Source organism: Diabrotica undecimpunctata, chromosome 5 (genome assembly GCF_040954645.1).
Source record: "Diabrotica undecimpunctata isolate CICGRU chromosome 5, icDiaUnde3, whole genome shotgun sequence".
Taxonomy (NCBI): Eukaryota; Metazoa; Arthropoda; class Insecta; order Coleoptera; family Chrysomelidae; genus Diabrotica; species Diabrotica undecimpunctata.
This window is the reverse complement of record NC_092807.1, coordinates 43,054,179-43,075,428: the sequence shown is the minus strand read 5'-3', so window position 1 is coordinate 43,075,428 and position 21,250 is coordinate 43,054,179. Positions and strand designations below refer to the sequence as shown.

Here is a 21,250-nt window from a genome sequence, read left to right as displayed (position 1 = left end):
ATAACTTTATCAAAGAAATTTGATAATTACAAGCTGATATAATTGCACACCCACACAATTTGTACATCTATTCTTATTCATTGTCTCACAACTGTCACCTTCCAAAACAAAAATAAAAATCTCAATAAATAACACACATTTCATAAATATATCTCCAGAATAAATATAAATAACTTTAAATAACTTAATGGTATAGAACATTCCTTTCATCAAACAAACAATTACATTTACCTATCTCTACTTCATTGGATAAAATCTGTCTCCTCAAGAACTTCCCCGTTTACTGTTAAACAATTACAATAGTTGACTTGAGTTCTCCAATCAACAATACAAGATAGTTTGAACCATGTTCTTTCAACCATCAATTAATAGAGTACCGGCATCATTTATTTAACTTTGTATCGTGACCTGAAGATGCTTTGCATATTGTAGAAAGCGAAACCGGTCGTCTGATAGTTAACTTAAATTGATTGTGAGTAAGTCTAATTTATTATTTCTTTTACCTTTTGAAATGGACTCACACAAGCAACACATTCATGATTTGAAAGTAAAATCATTGATATATTTTTCAGCTAATCATATATTCATTCTTTATATTTTCTTGCTACAGGTTAAAGGAACACGTCAGCAACCCTAAGAACCCACCAATTTTGATCTTTCCTGAAGGTACTTGCATTAACAACACCTCAGTCATGCAATTCAAGAAGGGCAGCTTTGAAGTGGGAAGTGTGATTTACCCAGTGGCAATAAAGTACGATCCTAGGTTTGGAGATGCTTTCTGGAACAGTAGCAGGTACTTTTTATAATCATTTTCTACATTTCGGTAAATTTATACTAAGTTTGTTCAATTTATTTCTATAGTAAACAATTTGGTAAATACATAATATATAACAGATTTTAGGACGGGATGGATATTTCACTTCTTTATCCTTGGAATATTTGGGTTACTGTGCTGAAATGACTTCTTACACTTGTGCTTTTTTTGCGTCTGTAAACTTTTAGAATGTGCAATTTTAATATAACCGCAAGTACTAATGTTTTTTCAAATTAAGAGTTTACCATGTGGTGTCTCTTATTTAAACTAATGAGAAAATGAACTATTCTAGCATACACACACGCATAAGCACTACTCTCTGCTTTTCTCACTATAACTCAAACTAAGTCAAATGGCTTTGTCTTCTTCAGTTTTTAGTTAACCCAACAGTTTGGATGAGTCTGAATATTCTGAATAGTTTTCAACGGCTAGACATTTGCAACAAAAACTGATTTTGCTCAAATGTGATGTCTGCAGATATAGTATTTGGGCTAAGGACGGCAGAGCTATATTTCTTTTATTATTATATTGGGATAAACCACATTGTTAGTTTAAAATATCATGTATTTGACGTTTTGATTTCCAGGATGAAAATCGATATCAAAACACAAATTTAAATACTGTTGTTTTTGATTTGTTGCTTGGAAATAGAAAATTATTATTCAATTATATACAAATGAACTATTAGTGACGCAAGCAGAACAACAATTTCTGGTTGCGCAACCAGTTGCCCTAGTCTAATAGGTCTCATTTACTTAAATGTACCGTGATGTACTGAATCACTGGTGGAGCAACTTGGTGACACCACCAGTTGCCTAGTCTAATAGCGGCCTAAGGGTACTTTCATAGCAGTAGAAACAATCTATTTTAGTATTATCTACTTAGTCGTTCTCTTATTCTATCTGGATATATTTACATGTATCATTTTAGTACATTTTATAAGATACTAAGCGATGTTAAAACCTTGTACTGATATGTATAAAAAATTCGTATTGTAGATTTTCCATGGTACAATACTTGTATATGATGATGACCAGCTGGGCAATAGTATGTGATGTTTGGTATTTACCTCCGATGTACCAGAGGGAAAATGAATCAGCTATAGATTTTGCAAACAGGGTAAAGAGTGTGATAGCAAAACAGGGAGGATTAGTAGATCTAGTCTGGTAAGTAAAACCATCGTTCATTATTATATTCTTCGGTTGACCATATTTGAAACGAAGACGATAATGTTCGTTAATGTTTACATGGTTTCCATTTTTATAAAGTGAATATATATTTGTGTAATTGGACATTTCAGTAAAAATCTATACAGGAAAATAACGAGAAAAATCCTGAAATAAAGATTCGGACTCGGTAGGTTCTTTAGAATTTTCATTTATTATGGTAAATAATTTACAATTACTTAGATGAAGGGCAAGTATGTATCTGGCGGTACATACTTGTCCTTCATCCAATTAATTGTAGTTTTGCCTTTGTTGCTATTGGTTGCAAGTTTATCAATGAGACATCAGATTCTTTACTATCTAAATGGGAATAAGCCATAATTTAAGGTTAAAGTAAGTTTATTGACGTTTGAATTTCCACTTCGGAAATCGTTCTCAAAATACAAAGATTAGTATAAACATACTAATGTTTATATTTTGAGAACGAATTCCGAAGTGGAAATTGAAACGTCAATAAGCTTACTTTAACCTTTAATTGTGGCTTATTCCCATTTTAATTGTAATTACTTTAAAATACCACAAGAAAATAGCTTCAGAACAATATGGAGATTCTATCTCATTTTCGTGCCTGAAAACAAAACTTTAAAATGACTTCGTGACTTCAACAAAATTAAACAAAATAAACAAAATTTAATAAAATTAAATAAAAGTAAATAAAATTAAATAGAATTAAATAAAATAAAAAAAAACAAAATTAAATAAAATTAATTAAAGCCAAATAAAATGAAAGAAAATAAAATTAAATGTAATGATAATCAAAATGAAGTTATTAAACATAAATACAAGATCATACTGAAAATTTAAATTATGAATAAATTCTATATAATATTTAACAAATTTAAAAAATTAATAAAATCATTAAACAAGAGTTTTAAAGAAAACAATTAAGATTTTTTGAATTTTAAAGAACTTAAATATGTGGTGTTATTTAAAAAAAAATATTAACAATTCAGTAATAAGCAGACGTAAAATTACATTAACCCACATAATAAGGCGCTATAAGAGGTACTTACTTTTGTTGGCACTTCCCAAGTGCCACCCGCCGTTTTTATTTTTTTTTAAGTTAATGAGTGACTGTAGATGGCAATTGATTGGATCTCCCATCGCATGCGACGGACAAAATAACTAGTAATTAAATAAACAGTAAGTTACCAACAGATAGTTACATAAAAACTGTATTTATGCGGGTACTATGAGTTTTTTTCATGTTCTGAAAACATAATTTGACCATCACATCATAGGTGGCATGACACAAGTATATTGAGAATATTGATGGTGGCAAATGCCACTGCAAGGCCCAAAGAGGTTAATCATTTGGCATTTGTATTTATGCCAATCTAATAACTTAAAAGATATATCCACTGATTTAATTTTTATAAGTATACAGATCAATTTTTAATAAATCTGTATCTGAGTCTTTATAATACTTCTAAATTTTCTTGATTGCGAATTCTCTTTATTTTGGGCCTTAAATTTGAAAATTTTTGTTAGTTAATATGTGTTGGTAAATTTGAAACATACATTAGGATTTGTGTATAATTTTCCTGATTCTGAATTCTCCTTAATTTTTTCCTGAAATTTGAAAATTTTTGATTTTTAATATGTGTTGGTAAATTCAAAACATATACATAAGTATTTTGTGACTCGTCGAGTTGTTCAACCCAAGTATATTCTGAATCTTTTCCCCTACGCCTTTTTAGTTTATGTTTTACTTTAACACTGAATGAGCCGTTTTTTTTAAATATTTATAGTATCTCTGAATCCTGAATTCATCTGATATCATAAAATTTTTATTTACTTTTGAAAACTAGCCATTTTTTTATTCATAAAGTTTTTTACACTTTCTGCATCAGTATAGACATGAGTATCGTCTTCAAAGATTCATTACTTTTCTCTATGGAAAGCAATATCCGCCTCATAATGATCATTCTGAAGAAAATGAAAAGAAATAAATCCCTGGGAGAAGATAATATCGTTATACAAGCCGCGAAGATTGGAGGAGACAGACCTTTAGAAAATATAAAGAAAGTATTCAACTTGTGTGTGCACCAAAGTAAAACACCTACAAGATGGCACAGTGCACTTACCATTTCATTACACAAAAAGGGCGACCCAACAAACTTCGAGAATTACCTACCCAAAAGCCTGTAACCACCTCTACAAGTTATTCACAAAAATAATAACAAATAGACTAGAAACAAAATTAGATTTTTACCAACCTAGGGAACAGGCAGGTTTTAGGAAAAACTTTTGCACCAACGACCACCTCCACTGCATAAAAGGTATTATAGAAAAATCCATCGAATACAACCGACCATTGGTCCTGGCATTCGTAGCATTTCGCAAAGCATTCGATACGATAGAAATTAACAGCGTAATGAGAGCATTGAAGGGAACTCGCATAGATTATCGGTACTTCAAACTGATCGCGAATATATACAATAATGCAACCATGACCGTAAGACTACACAAAGATAAAAAATGTATAAAAATAAAAAGGGGAATCAGATTACGAGACACGTTATCTCTCAAACTCTTTACGGCAGTTCTGGAACATGCTTTTAAAAAATTGGAGTTTGAAGCCAAAGGAATCAATGTTGACCGCGAAATGCCCTCACATCTACGATTTGCGGGCGACATTGTTCTGCTAACAGACAACTTTAAATAAAGTGGAACTATGCGTTCTTAGTTAAATGCCGCCTGTAATAAAGTTGATTTTAACATAAATTTTGGAAAGACATGACAAATCTGGTACAAATCGAAAATCCAAAAGTGGACTGCAACGAAATAGGATTAATTCATAAATATAAATACTTAGGTCATGAAATCCAAATTGCCAGGGACAACCAAGCTGCTGAACTCCAAAGAAGAATCACAAGACAGGCGTAACAGATGTCATAGAGCGCATAGCATGGCTGAAGTGGAACTGGGCGGGCTATGTGGCCAGAATGAATAACGGGTGGAGGACCCAAAAAATTACAGCGCGGAAACCACGAGTAGACAAAAGAAGCAGAGGTAGACCACCTACACGATGGACAGACGACGTCAAAAGAATAGCTGTGAATTGGTTGCAGGAAGCTCAAGACCGACAGAACTGGAAGAAATAAGGGGAGGCCTATGTTCAACTTTGGACGCAGAAGCCTGGATGATTAATGAATATTCTAGGAATCATACATTGTTTCAGTTGTATCTGAAGCGTCAGTGTTTTCTTTGGTATCATTTGTAATTATTGGTGCTATTTTAGTATTGGTACCTGTCTCCATACTGTGATGATTTATTTTTATAGCTTGATTCATTTATTGTATTATTTCAAATTTGTTAATTTTTTGTTTTCATGTCATTACCGCTCAATTTTTCTTCTGCCATTTGATCTTCTACCCTTCCAAATCTACCCTTTCCAAATTCTATCCTTCGAATTTTTTATTTAGATGTTAATCATATTATCCGTCAATTACCCCTTTAAAACTTAATTTTTTCTTCGTCTTTATAGAGGCGGGTCTGGAATCTTCAAAATACATCTCAGTCCAGGACGCCGCCTGACTGAGCTTAGTGCAGGATTCGGTCTTCGTACTCCCGACGATAGTTCCCGAGGTACTTTAAAAGGCCCTCTCGTCGCCGAGTATACGCCGAACGCCTACCTGCTAAACCAGACCCTCCTCTGTCATCCAGCGATCCGAAAACGGAATGGCCGCTGTAAGGCCGGCATCACTTCCGAAGCACTACCTTCATTCATTCATTCTCCATTCATCCATATCCACACTCCATTCATCAGCAAGGAGGCTCCCTGTCTCGTTCCAGATAGCGCGTAGAAGACCCTCATGGCTCCTATTATGGCATTACTCCCAGACGGGCATTTCTTCCTTCTCCACCATCTGACTCTTGCATTCTAACTCATACAGTCTGACCCACTTTTCTAGCTTCAACTTCAACCAGCTTTTGCTGTTGGTCCAGCTGTCTTTCTTCCTCTTCTTTTTTCTTAATCACTGCACGGATATAGTTGTTTACACTAGTCCAACCAGCTTTATTTTCAATCATTCCCTCAATGATTTCTCTCCCTGTAACCAAATTCACACCTGTCTCTCTTTCCAGTCTGTTCCTTTCTACTATCCATCTATTGCAATCTAACATCGTATGTGTCACAGTCTCCGAGTGTCCACAGTATAGGCATTCATCTGTGTCAGCCTTTCCGAACCTAGATAGGTAGGCCCTAAAACACCCGTGTCCTGTGAGCCCCTGCATCAGGAAATAATCCAGTCGCCTGTGGCCACAGTCCACCCAATCTCTTATGTTCGGGATCAGCATTTTCGTCCACTGTGCCACATCCTCCGTGTTGTTCCATTCTTCTTGCCATCTTTCAATTGATCTTTCCCTTTCCTGTCTTCTCTCTAGAGCTCTTTTCCTCCCACCGCCAAAACATGCAACGGAACACATCCAGTGATGGTCCACAAGGCTGCCGCAGACACAGTCCTGTAGGTGCATGCCACTCGCAACAGAGTTCTGTCCACTCGTGTCATGGGCCTCCTATAGCCCGTTATTTCTACCGCCCCGCTCCAGACTGGTGCCGCGTAGAGGACGATCGACTGTACAACACCGTGTAAGACCCTTGTCCTTTCGGATTTGGGTCTCTACTGTTGGGCATCACCCTCCCCAACGCAGCTGCAATATTCGCAGCCTTCCTGGCCACCTCCCACACGTGCCACCCCCCATTTTCCATTCTGGTGCATTGTCATTCCTAGGTACTTTACGTGTTTCTTGGGTGTTAGACATGCCTAGTGTACATTGTAATTCAACACTTTGCGTGTTCCTTTTCCCCTTCAGAATGATGGCTTCGGTTTTCTGTGCCGCAAGTTTCAGTCCGTGCTACGTTATCCATTCCTTTACGACGCGGCCTGCGTTCCGAACATGCGAAGGGGGTTGTACCCTCTCCGTATTTACAGTTCATAATCCCGTCATATGCCAGGTTCCATAGCGCCGTTTCCCTGGAGGACCGGGTTTCAAGACAGATCCCTGGGGGGCCCCGGCCGTCACGTCCACGATCGTGCCCTTTTCCACCATAATCCTTCTCTCGGACAGATACTCTGTCACCACATTCATCAGGTGACCAGGACATTCACTCTCCTCCATTGCCTTAGTTTGCTCGTTCCACTGCAGCGTATTGAATGCATTCTTAACATCAAACAACAGCAGGGCCGCCCAGCGATGTTCCCTTGTGTTCAATCACAAATTAACCCCTTAATTTGTAATCTCACATTATTCTTAACTTCTTAATCTATTATAGTTTCACCGTGTATAAGTGACATTGTGAAAATGATATCGAGTAATATTTTAATAATTAAAGTCCATTCACCTGTTAATGAATTGTCGAATAATATATTTTTTCTAATTGAACTTCCTAAGTATTGCAATGATGGCTTAGATTAAATTGTAATGTAAGCTAATAGTGCAAAGTTGGTATGGTATGATAGGAAGCAATAACCTCTGTGCTTAGGTATGAAATATTTGTGAGATTATAAATTGGGGATTTGAGCTCATGTGAGCGCAGTCTACTATAGCCAATCATAAGTAGTTACCTAACGAACATCATATTGTGTAATTACCAGTAGCTGTCAATAAATCAACACTTTAACTCCACAACTTCAACTTTTTATTATACCTATCATCGTCGATCGACAAGAAGCGGACAAAGGGGCATTTACAAACCGATTCGAACCTCAACTCCAAGTTCGAAACTTTCCACCTTGCTTTTCCCTTTACAAAAACCAAATTGCCTCCGAGATAAACCACCTGACCTCTCAATCATGTCGTCTATGCGTACTCGCAGTATCCTTTCATAGAGCTACTGAATCTTCCTGACCACTTTTATTGACAGACAAATTCTCTTATCTAACATTTATCTTCTCCTTTTTGCTTAGCACTATCGATTAGTAAAATAACAAGTTTTAAACTTTATGAGTATCTATCTAAACCCTTCGCGAAAATTTACTGATAATGTCTTTGACAAGATGACTCGGGATTGGGAAATAGTACTTCAAACAATAACAGTTTATCAAGTTTATAAAATATAAAAACAAATTACTATAATAGAAAATGCATTGATGTTACTTCCTTACTAATAATAAATATTTTAGGGATGGAGGATTGAAGAGAGTGAAAGCAAAAAAAGAATGGAAGGAGAGGCAGCAAGAAGAATTCTCCAGAAGAATGAAAGCAGAGTAAATAAAGAATACTACATATTACGTCACCTAAATATAGTGTAAATAAATAATCAAAAAAACAGTTGATTGCGATAAGATGTGTGGTGGTTTAACAAATTAATTTTAATTTATTATATGTTTGATATTTTCTGTTTTCGCGTGGCTAGAAAAGGGCGGATTTATGTAATTTTTTGAAATTGTATTCAGCTTTACAGATGGATTTTTAACCGATGTTATACATGCGGTGCAATCATCAAGTTGTTTTAGTCTATCATTTGAATATAAATACAAATTGTCTATTACGTTGTGTACTTATAAGAAAGTACTACAGTTTTTCTGAAATCGATAACGGAAACCACATTCATTTAAATTTAAAAAAGTGATAATTTTACCGCTTCCTCTCCTTTTTGTACACTTTATGTCTTAATCAATCATGTATGGTCAACAATCAACTCTACACTTGTGTATATCTGTTGGAGTTCACGTTCATGCTTCATTCTGTGAAAATTAGATTGAGAAGAAGAGAAACAACTTAAATTCTGTGAAAATAACGTTTATTAACTTTTGAGTATTTTCATGCATCCATAAATATTCATATTGCTTGAGGTTATCTTATCATCTTGTGGCTTACATGTCTTATGTCTTTTTTCCATGGTCCCTGTTGTAGAATATTTTTGTATGTCAATCGTTTTTTACACGTTCAGCATTTCCAAGAATTTCCACTGAAACATATTTTACATTGTGTAGCTCTTGTACAAATCTCAGATATTTGTATTTTGTTAGAGCTGAAAGAATGTAATTGAAGACTCTAATTTTACGCTGAAACTGAAGTACTGAAAGTACCTTTTATATACAGTAGACTCCCGTAAGTTCGGCCACCTTGGGACCGGACCCTATGCTGAACTTAAAAGTGACCGAACTAACCGATGCTTATCTATAAAATGCCCATTTATTGTTTGTATGTTTCTAGCAAAAACAAAACACTTGTACATTAACTAGAAGACAACACAGAGGAATACTCTGACATATTATGTTTAACACATATGAAAAGATAGACCGTTACAAAATACTATAAAACAATACTCACAGAAAACTAGGCCTAATAAAATTTAAAAATATTATTGCACATTGCTGGTTTGGCTTCTTAAACACTTTTTTTCTTAATTTTCTTTTCTAATGATTTTTGATGTGCAAAGTCACGCCACTTTTAATAATCATTACATCGATGGCAGTTTGCTTCTTTTTGATGTTCGACGAAGGTAGCTGCCAGTTGCAAAGCTGCTTTGTCTTCAGCGTGGCTCATTTTATTTTCTTCTCTTCATCTTCCTCTTCATTCCCAGCAGCATCTGTGTCGTTATCCTTCTCATTTTCTTGGCGAATGACACACTCGGCGATTTCGTCGTCGTTCAAAACCTCGTTGTGTAGCTCCTTTTCAAAGTTGATCCACTCCAAAGAATCTTCTTCAACAATGGGACCACAGTTCGATAGACCATCAGGTTCGTTAACAAGAATGTTGTTTGGCTCATCTGCTGATGTGTTTGCTTGTTAATCTTATCTTCTATATTTAGCCAAAGTTTTTTCCAAGACTTTACAAACGTCGACGGTGTTATTTCGTCCTATGCCTTGGCCGACATGTACACAACATCCTTCATATTAACTGACTTCAGCACTTTTAAGAGGTCTTAGTTGTCATCAGCCTCCAGTTTGGAAAGAACGTCAGAAAGGAAACGTCAATAAAATGGACATCGTGTGTCTTTTTCCATCGGGAGAGCCATCCCTCACTAGCCGAGAAGGCCTCTTCTGGTTGAAGCTTTGAGTGCAAGACCATAGCCTTTTTTAGGATTGGTCCACTTAACGGGGTTCCTCGTCTTCGTTCTTGAACGAACCACAACCACAGAGCACCTTCCACCAATTCGTGTTTTGCTTTTCTCAGTGTGCAACGCTGTGTACAAAAACCTTCGATAGTTTTTCTATTGTGCCGTCAGCCGTTGATTGTACTTTTGGTCACGTTTAAATCTCTGCAAATACTTTGCACGGATTCTCCTATGTTCAATCTTTCCAGAGCTTGTAGTCTTTGTTCCATTGACTTGTACTTACGTTTACGCGTTTCACTCATTTTAAAGCAGTTGATTGCACGACGCGAAACAGTTATTGTCCACACACAAAAGCATACTGTCTATATAAACAGTAAAAATCGCAAGTGAAACAAGAATCACTGACTGTAGGCCTACCGTAAAGATGAGCACTTTACCTGCTCGCGTCTGGCTGGCGCTCGCCAAGTGTATGACTAATGCTCAGAGAGCCGTCCGAACTAATCGGAGACCGAACTAGCCGAGGCCGAACTTACGGGCGTCTATTGTATTGTTAAGAGCTTCACAAATTCTGCTAAAGCCAGCCTTCTGCTTCTCTTGGTTTCCTTCATCTGGATTTTTTTACTCAATTTCTTTGTGCTCGTGTAAATGTGACATCTATGTGGAAATGTCGTTTTTGTTTTAATATTTTTAACATCTTTCAACTATAAAAAAGTTGTAAAAAGTGTTTTTTAAAGGTTTAAAAATAATACTGAGAATATCTTTACTTGAAAATTACCACAGGATTCATTTATATAATATGTCATATTTCACCACATTGTAATTTCTTCAAATGTTAGACAGTTAACGTAAAACTTTTTGATGTAATGTTTAGTAAATTATTTTATAGAAAGCTAAGGGAAAACGTTTTCTTTCGTTGTGTACACACGATTTTCTTATGTTAATTAGTAAACGTAAATTCGCTCTTGTAATAAACACATCTAGTCCATATTTTATCAGGGTAAAGTAACACTTGAAACACATTTAGTGGCGTTGATTCAATTCTTACTCTCTATTTATATTATGCCAGGACCGATAATTTTTGAGACCAAAAAAATAGTATCGGGATTTTAAAAGGAAGAAAATGTACCAAAAATAAAAGTAAAAACAATTTACCTGTGACTTGAGGTCGGGAAGTGAAAGTGGATGAGTTTTTAAGGGCTAAAAACGGTTTATTACGATTTCAGGAATTTTAAGTCCTATCGAAAAAAGTTAAATGGCAAAGTTGTAGGCAATAAAAAGATCTTCAGTTTTTATATGTACACTTTTTTCACATAACCTCAAAATTTATGCGAAACATTCGATTTTTGGTTTTTTATTTTTATCTTCCACATATTTTTTTCAAGAAATTAACTTACCTTTATAGTAATATTAATGTTGTAAACATAATATATATATATATATATATATATATATATATATATATATATATATATATATATATATTAATATTATGTAATGTTATTATAAATTTTATATGCTGCGTGAATTAGATACAGGTCCTGTTTAGATTATACATGTCTAGATGTCACATATACAGCAAACGTCAATTATGGTAAAGTATCAGCGAGCAGATTTTTAAAGAATCCCCTTTATCCGCAGTGAAACAGTTTTTTAATCTATTAACAGATAACACTAATACTTAGCTGTAACTAACATCTGGCAGATACCCCAGCTAATGAATGACTGCGAAATGATCCCATTCGATCGTATCATCGGTCGGGAAATTCCGGTGACTCGAGGCGGAAATGTGTCTCCCCATAAAAGACGTTTGTTGGAAGTAAATACAGGCCAGTTCTAGAGTGGATGGATATCACAGTAAATACAAATTTTTCAACTTAGTGAAATTAACGAAAACAACAAAAAATTTTGGACGCTACACTGCATTTCTTCACAGACTGTGAATCACAACCCGATTTTGATTGGTCACATTATTATTATTATGAATATTTTCCGGCTTAATGATCAAATTATATTGCTTTAAACTATTTATGAGTTAATAAAGAACAGTTTTAAAAAATGTGTTCTTATTTGCTTTTGTCACGTTTTAAGTGTTATGTTACCCATATCATTTGTAGATGCGTATGTCGTGATATACTATTACCAGACTCATTTGAATTTGTACAATGTACTTCTACTATTTGTGCTATTCTAAAATATTTGGTACCTGAGTAGTGGTATCTTTGTTAGCGCAGTACTTTTCTAGAAATCGATGATTTGTAAGCACTTATTTATAGCCGTTCTATCTTTCTTCGATGTTTCTATCTAGTTTCCACAATAGAATAAATGAGGTCCGTAGTATAAAAATATAGAATTTAAATGATTAAATACAATAAATATCTAAAATAATATAGCCAGTGATATTTCTGTTTAATTCTACGATCACTATTAGTAGATAGGAAGACACTTTAGTCTACTTTGACTTTGACCCTATTTTTTGGTGGAGGAGTGTATTATGTCACGTTTGATGCCAAATGTCACGTTTTATATCAAATGTCATGTCACGTAATATGTTAAGTCACGTTTTATGTCACATGTCACGTTTTATGTCGCGCTTTGTGTCACGTTTTATGTCACCAAAGTTTGGTGGGCCCCACACGAACTTGACGTGATATTTGATATAAAACGTGAAATCAAACGTGTCATTTGACATAAAATGTGACATTATACCCGCCTCCACCAAAAATAGTGGGTAATTCCCAATAAAAACAGTAAATTGTATTAAAATGCCACAAGAAAATAGCTTCAGAATAATATTTACTTATTGTCATAAAAACAATACGTGTTTTTTAACGAAATAACAATTCAAACTGTAATGGGAGTACATTTTACATAATTTAAATACATAATTTTATATTTAGTCGCTTGTAGGAAAAGGGTAAATCGTGATATGGATACGCCAATATTCCCTTCTAGAATTAGGCAACCAATTCTTCAAAAAAATTATACTTTTAATTTTAAGATAACAACCATGCTTAACCTTTAGTTAGTAATTTTATTTATTTTTGTTAAATGCAAAGTGTTCACAAAGTGATGGGTTAAATATTAAATAAGAATATTGTGTAAGTTTATTGTAATTGAGTTCTCTTCCACCATATCCGTTGAATTTCCAAAATTTTAATGAATGATGGACAAATTACGAACTTAAAGCAGTTTACATTTTTATGTGCGCTTCATATGATCTAGAAAAAATCAAAATTTAGTTCGGGTTTCAGGAAACTGTTGTTGGCGATCAATAACTATGATTTTGGTTTTGTTGTAGTTAACTATGAATCCAAATTTAGCTCTTTCCACCTCGAATTTTTTTTAGTCATTTATTTTCTAGTAGAAACTCCAGAATAAATTCTGGAGTAATAAACTTCTAGCTTTTGCGAAACGCAAGTTAGATATCTTGACACCGCGTAAGTTAACTTCTCCCTCCCAACCATTCAAAACTCTGCGCATCATGAACTCTGAATAGACGTTAAATAATAAGGGAGATAAAACGCATCCTTGGCGTATTCCCTTTTCCAAAGTGCATTCGTCAGATAGGCATCCGTCTATTTGAATATATGCCAGGTTATTTTGATACAGTTTGCTGATAAGATGAGTCAAGTGTTTAGGTACACCCATTGTCGTTAGTATTTTACATAGTTTGTCCCATCTCTCATTATCAAACGCCTTTGTATAATCAACAAATCATATAAGTATCGGGATCCGATATTCTTTGGATTTTTCTATGATGTTTCTTACATTAAAGATTTGTTCTCTAGTACCTCTACCCTTTACAAAACCAGCCTGCTCAGGTGCTATTTGCTAACTTATGAAGTTGCAAGATGTAAAGGATCACGTTCTGGCGTGTAATATTAAAGTTAGTAGTCTATAATTGTTACAGTTATTTCTTGGATCCTTCTTATTATAATTAGAGGTATGATTATGGTCTTTATCTAATCCTCAGGCTAGATGTCTGTGTGCCAGATTTCACTACATTCACTTCAAGACATCAGCGGTAATGAAATCATAGCCTGCTGCTTTTATCATTTTCATCATTTTATATTGGACAACCATCAGTAGTGTCATCGATGTATGGTATTAATATGGCCAAAGAATAGAAGAGAATGATCAAACCTGATATTAAACTGGACATCGCTAGATAACAGAAAAAGTGAAAGGTCTAGAAAAATATCTAGAGACAACAATTAGCACCTACCATCAGTACTATCATCGATGTATGGTATTAATATGGCCAAAGAATAGAAGAGAATGATCAAACCTGATATTAAACTGGACATCGCTAGATAACAGAAAAAGTGAAAGGTCTAGAAAAATATCTAGAGACAACAATTAGCACCTATGAGATACATAACATGTGCTATATCGATATTCCTGTAATTAATTATCTTATTAGTAGCATATCACATACTTTTATTTTAAAATGCAAATAATTAATTTTATCATTAATAAATATTTAATTTTAAATCAATTATAAAATGGTGATACCCTCCCATTATTTATAATTATAGTTCTTTTTCCATTTATCCATACATACTTTTAGACAAGCACATAGACCAGCGTTTCCCAAACTTATTTTTCCATGGCCCGGTTATTTTTGTGCTTATCCTTCGTGGCCCACTATTTTTTTTTGCATACATGAGATTTTCTGTCTGATGTTCACAAAATATTACAAAGTTTATACATAATGTCCACATAAATAAAGTTTATGGTGGAATAGGACTCAGGTGTACTGTGTAATAAGATATTTGTATTAATGGTTGTGCTTTTAATGTTTAATGTTAATTTTTTAATTAAGGCTTCAATTTTCACTTGTTTTTGTTACATACTCGTATATTAATGTAAAGTAATTACATGTATATTAAGTGTATTCGCCATGACTGTTTGGTTTTTTAATTTAAAATATTCCATGAAATGCACATAAACTAGATTATCCTTATGGAAATTGAGATGATATATACCTATAACGTCAGATTCAGATTGCTACTAGTTTGACCCTTTAAAACCCATTTATTATTCTACTAAGAATGTAATTTTGCAGCTTGTATTGAAAAGTAATTAATTCAACAATAAAAATTTCCAACTACACCATATTGATATATTTCTAATTATAACAATAAAATGTAATTCATAAAAATCCACGTGTTAGTGGATCTGTTTTTTATCGTTTCAGTCACTAATAACTTTTATTTGTAGTATACTAAGAAAATTTTTATAATAAAATTATAATAATTAATGTAATATTACCATCATAAACAACATTTACATAACATGAAATAATTTGTTGAATACTTTAACATACTTTGTAATCTAGCAAAAATTTTGTGTAAAAATTTGCGGTAAGTTGTTTTTTTTTCTCTTATTTACATTTACACCTGACAACTTTAACCTTTTTGATCGTAGCTACAAGTTTCTCTGAATACCTGCACGTAATTTTTTAAAACACTAAAACCTAAGTCATTTAATGTTCACAGCTTACTCGTACCCTAATTATTATTTTACTCGATGGGTCTATATGAATACCATAAAAGCATAATAATTCTGAGTTTTTACACTCTGATCCTTTTTTATCTTAATATACCTTCTTCTTAGTCGTTAACCTGATACAGGTATCGTGATATCATGAAGCTATTAGCTAAATTTCCCAATGTTCCTCCAAGTTTTTCTATCTTCTGCCATTCTAGCACATTCTGACACAATGGAGCGCCAATGGTAGCAACAATATGGCCCGTGTATCGTGTGGGAGATCTACCTCTATTTCTTTTGCCTTCTACTTTTCCCTGGATGGTAAGTTTTTCAAGACCATTTCTTCGAAGCACAATGTCCAATATAGCTTATTATTTGTTCGGATATTTGTGTTCTTAGTCTTTTCTTTATGTTTAGCTGGTCCAGTATGGATTCATTTGTTCTTCGGGCCACCCAAGATATTCTCAGCATTCGTCTCCAGCAGTACATCTCAAATACATCTATGTTCTTTTTGTCTTTCTCAGTAAGGGTCCAGCATTCCGATGCATAAGTAAAAACTGGAAAAACTAGACTTCTTACTAGTCTCATTTTTGTATCGGTAGTTAGTTAAATATTGATACGAGTTATATAACTACAAACATTTAAACTACTAGTTTGATTTGAACAATTTTTCTACAATGTATTACTGATATAATGAATTACAAACTACAAAAAATTATTCAAAATGGCATTTGCCTGATATAGTACCGAAGTATGTTAGACCATTTATCGATCGCTGAAAGGACGACATCCGTAGGAAGTTGTCCTCAGCTTCTACCATGCCCTCTAAAACTGACCACAATTTGTAGTCGAGTGGGTTAAGGCCTGGCTAACGACCAATAATCACTAATAAATTTGGGTACACGATTTTCAAGCCACTGATGAGTAGTTTGGGCCTTATTCGCAGCTGAAGAATCCTACTGAAATATCAATGGTCTATTTTGGAACATAGTGTGATTTAGGGGATACACTACATTTGTTAAAATGTCCTGCTGATAAAATCTCGCCGCTGTTTTTACGCCTTTTTCACGATAATGTAAAGAAGTGACTCCGTCATAGGATAGGATACTCCCCACCAAACCAACATTGAGGTAGGATAATGACCTCGTTCGAACTTTGATATCAGTTCGCAAGCTTCTTTGGATAACCGTGCATAAACTTTATCGTTTTGCTTATTGAAAGTTTCCTCCACAGTAAAAATGTTTTCATTTGCAAAGAGAATTTCTTCGTAACGCTCTTTATCGTAGAACGACAGGCGGCCTTATTTTGTTTTAATGCAACGATAAGGCGTTGTCCTGTTTGTCGTTTGAAAGCACCAAGTCTTGTTTGATAATGTGACTCATTTCGGTTAACAGGGTTAATAACCTGGTGCGTATGAGCCACGCGAGGCCGGCCAGATTTTTTACGGTGATTTACACCTCCCGTAACAGTACGATACACAAAACACGCGTAATATTGAACGGTTTTAGTAATTAAAAAATTCGAGCTCTTTGTATTCCGCACTTATCAACAGCAATGACAGCAATACGATTATCTTTGTATATACACTCGATCATGACGTCTAAGGAAGGCTGTAAGCAGGAGTGGAAACGCAATACATCGTTTGTGTGTCAACTTATTAACATCTAATTTAGTTTCTAGCGTTATTAGACATTAGTTCATTGGTTGATTAGTGCCGAATATGGTTTATGTCATAAATAAATTATTTCAACATCATAACATATCGACGCGACGTGTGATTAAAAGTACTTTCATCTGATTTTGAGGATAGCTAGTTATGTACTCAAATCTAATTGATATAATTTCGTTATTGATTGACAACGGATTATAACGATACTTTAACACTTTCCTGTAAGCATCCAATTGTGTCTGGAGCAAACTTACATCAATTTCTATCAAGATTAATAAGTAAATCTGATTTTTAATGCACAATTTTAAAATTAAATTTAAATATTTTTTAACTTCTTAAATAAATTAAATGATTTATTGAATAATTTTGAAATATCCCCAATAAAAAGAACGAAATACCTTGAAATGCAGCAAAAAATAATTAAAGTTTTAATCACACAATAACATAACCTTAAAATATGAACATTGATATTAAATATCTTAATACTTTGATATCCTTACCTCACAAATTCATGAACACAAAATAATACAAATCGCACAGAATGAATGTTCATAACCAAAAGTTCTTATTTATTCTTCAAACAATAAAAAAAACCAATATTTCCAACTTCTTATGGGACAAATACACACAAATTAGAAATGTTTGGAAAGGTTTTTAAAATCCCCGCCCATTGTGACGTCAGAGCTTAGGTAGTCCATTTTTGGCTCGTTTATAGTGTACAAGTCAACAGTAACAAAATAATCAGTAATGTCAACGTAACTTTTAGCTGCGTTCAGTTTGTTAGCTGTACAAGCCTCGTTTACACGTATCAATATTTATGGCAGGATAGGTTATATTAAACATTCTCCACGAGTACTCAAATGAAAAGATGCTGACATGCAAAACTTTTTAAATATGCAAATATTTTTAAATAGAAATAAAGGATATTATTTTAACCTCATTGAATTTCTACAAAAGTTGCGATATGCTTTAAATAAAATATCGTTGATGTATACTTTTCGCTAGAGAACAAAAAAATTGTGAAGCTGCAGATTTTTCATGTGAATATATTCCATATCGTAAATATGAATTTTATACAACAATATCGTGATTTTTTACTTCTAAATGGGACGAGTTATTAACGGGAAGAAAATATGGTTGTCCAATCCTGGGAATATCAGCTCTTTAACGAGTGTGATATTTCGTGCAATATCCAGAATTTGGTCAATTTAACCTTCGAATGATTTGCAATTAATTACTAATCTCTGTCTGTTGTTTTACCATGGACTCCAGGAACTCAAAATGACTTACAGTAGTGGTACCATTTATGCTTGTCAGTGTATTGTGTGTTTTTAGCACTTTTTGTTACCATGATTTTTATTTTTTCACTACTTATTTCAATACCTACTACAATATTAACTCTATTTATTTAAAAATCAAGGATATTAATGGTTATGTAGTATGTTTGATATATACGAAAACATATAATCTTATGTTCAGTAACAGCTAAATAATAAACTCACGGACAAAAATATTACTTATTTTATTTTCCGTCCAAGTTTATTTCTTTAAATTTTTGTGATTAGATATTGCTAAATATTATTCACGGAGCGTTTTACGATATTAATAATCAAATAAATTACAGATTTAACATTTAGAATAAACTATAGGAGGAATAATTAAAATCACTTGTTTCTGGTTAAAATATTTATTTCAACATTATGTAATGTTAAACATCAAGCAAGTCTAAATAAAAACACAATAATGATGAGTATTTCTTCCTCTAACTCTAATGATAGCCTTCTTTCTTCTAGGCATACTGCGCAAAATAAATATGATAAATTCTTTCTGCATTTGATTCCATTCCTTTTGTATAAAAATTATTAATTGTGCAATTGAAATAGGAGCTGTACTTCGTGCCCATATATTTTTTTTATTTCTTCAGCTTATCCTATAGATGTTCGATGGGATTTACGTCTGGACTAGTGTTGTGTCAATCGTTCATTTTACAAGGAGCAAATCAATCAGTGACCGACTCTGAAAACGATCGAATCATTTCAATCGTTCGTTAGTTTCAATACTTTTCGTTGCCGTTTAAAATAAATAACCGATTGATTGAGCTGAATCAACTGAAAACCGGTAGTATTGCTTACCGTATTTCATATATGTGTATTCATTCACCTTTATTGTCCTTAATACGTTTATGTTAGTGCGAGTATGGCTTAGCTGAGATTCGAGAAGCTAGAATTTATTATGCTTGTAACTCAGAAATAATTATAAATTTACATGGAAATATGTGCTGCATCCAAATATAAATTTATGGTCATTGTGCAAATTTTAATTTTGCGATATTTTATGAGTTTAACTACCTAATAAATATTAACAACACAAGCGAAAGCAATCGCTTGTTCTGACAGAATATTTTCCAACTCCAATACTCCCGGTGTGTAGCTAAGTCGCTGCCTTGCACGGAATTCTTAATTCAATATGTAGTATTTTAAGTTTTCAATTATTCAAACGAACGCAATCATTCAGCCGCATGGCATATATTGGTCCTCGTCTCAAGTGAGGAACAAGTGAGAATACAAGTGATTGAATCAAAACGAGCGAATCAATCGCGATTGATACAACACTAGCCTGGACTATTTGCTGGCCAATCACATGCTGCCACTCGACATATTTAATAGTATATAATGGAACGCTATTCGTGCTGCGCTCAGTCATTTTGATGCATTAGCACAAAATAATATCTTAGCCGAACAAGTCAGCACTGGTTCTTAAATTGACCTCAATGAGCTCTGTGCGATCCTTATAACTAATTCTGTCTCATATCATAATGCTCCAAAGCATTAGTTCTCCAAAATTAAGATTGTGTACCAGATTACATGCTGCGAAACACCGCGATGACCTTTGGGCTTCGTCCATCAGGCTTCCATAATGGTAGCCAAAAACTATTGCAGGCTGTTTTGGATTTAAACCGACCTCAACTCGCCTTTGACTGTTTCGACTGATACATTAACAAGATAAATTAAATATTTCTAAGAAGAGAAATAGTAGATTAACGCACTTATAAAACGCTCAAAATGTGTACATTATCTTCTTGTCTGTATCAGTCATTGTACAAACAAACAACTTTAACACAATTTATGATATTAGATAATACTTAGATAAAAGCAACGCTATTACAAGAAAAAGCAGCGGAATTGTCGTTCTAAAATTTTATCTGTAATAAAATGAAAAATATGTAAAACACTTTTAAGTAAATAAACAAAAACAACAACAATTACAGAACACGAAATAAGCAATATTTTTGTCTGTGAGTGTATAATCTTATATTTTAAGTTTTTGTTTTATGACCATATATTCTGAGAATGTTGTTTTCTATTGTATCCTATTTTACATTGTAGAGTTGTCCAAATTCTTAATTATTTAGATTTTTGTATCAAAAGAAACGAACAACTATTTGCTATAAGAAGTATTGATTTGATTTAAGAAATTATAAAATTAGTGACAATAAAAGTATTAACGAATTAGGAAAAAACATGAGTATGTGGTTCCTGTGAACACTTTGTAAGGTGCGTGATTAATATGTGAACTGATGACGGCATTTATTTTGTATATTTTTGTATGAAATGGCACAATTAAAGCCTTTTGTAATCATTAATGCGGATCATTTGCGTAACAATGTTTTCATTTTGTAGATGTAATATTTATTAAATTGTACATATTCTTTCTAGTTTTATATTGTATAAAATAAATTTCATCATATCTATTTTGTTTTTTAATACCTTTATAACATATCTTAATCTATATTAACAATAAGTGTAAAATTGCAATTGTAACGTTATACCTACAATGATATTATTGTAACGGTACGTTGTTATTCTTATGCTTTCACTTCTTTCGCTGCCTTTCGGGTAATTCTATGAAATAACTTGATTCCTGTTATTTCCAGCATTCTTTTAGGTTTTGATATGGTTTCGGCTTGATATGTCATGATAGATAGATAGATAGATATTTCAATACCTAAATATTTAAATTTCATGTTTGATAATGAATTT

General features: G+C 33.4%; 1 protein-coding gene across 3 annotated transcripts in view; it reads left to right on the top strand.

Annotated features, from left to right (window-relative positions):
* The window catches only part of Gpat4 (Glycerol-3-phosphate acyltransferase 4), a 145,999-nt gene extending 125,038 nt beyond the window's left edge, over nucleotides 1-20,961 (top strand). For all 3 annotated transcript variants that reach the window (XM_072531893.1, XM_072531894.1, XM_072531892.1), the window contains 3 exons: nucleotides 611-793; nucleotides 1,813-1,980; nucleotides 8,169-20,961. In XM_072531893.1, coding sequence (XP_072387994.1) covers nucleotides 611-793; nucleotides 1,813-1,980; nucleotides 8,169-8,256 — 439 coding nt within the window. In that variant the 3' untranslated portion in view covers nucleotides 8,257-20,961. The remainder of the gene's footprint in view (nucleotides 1-610; nucleotides 794-1,812; nucleotides 1,981-8,168) is intronic.
* Nucleotides 20,962-21,250: the final 289 nt, after the last annotated feature.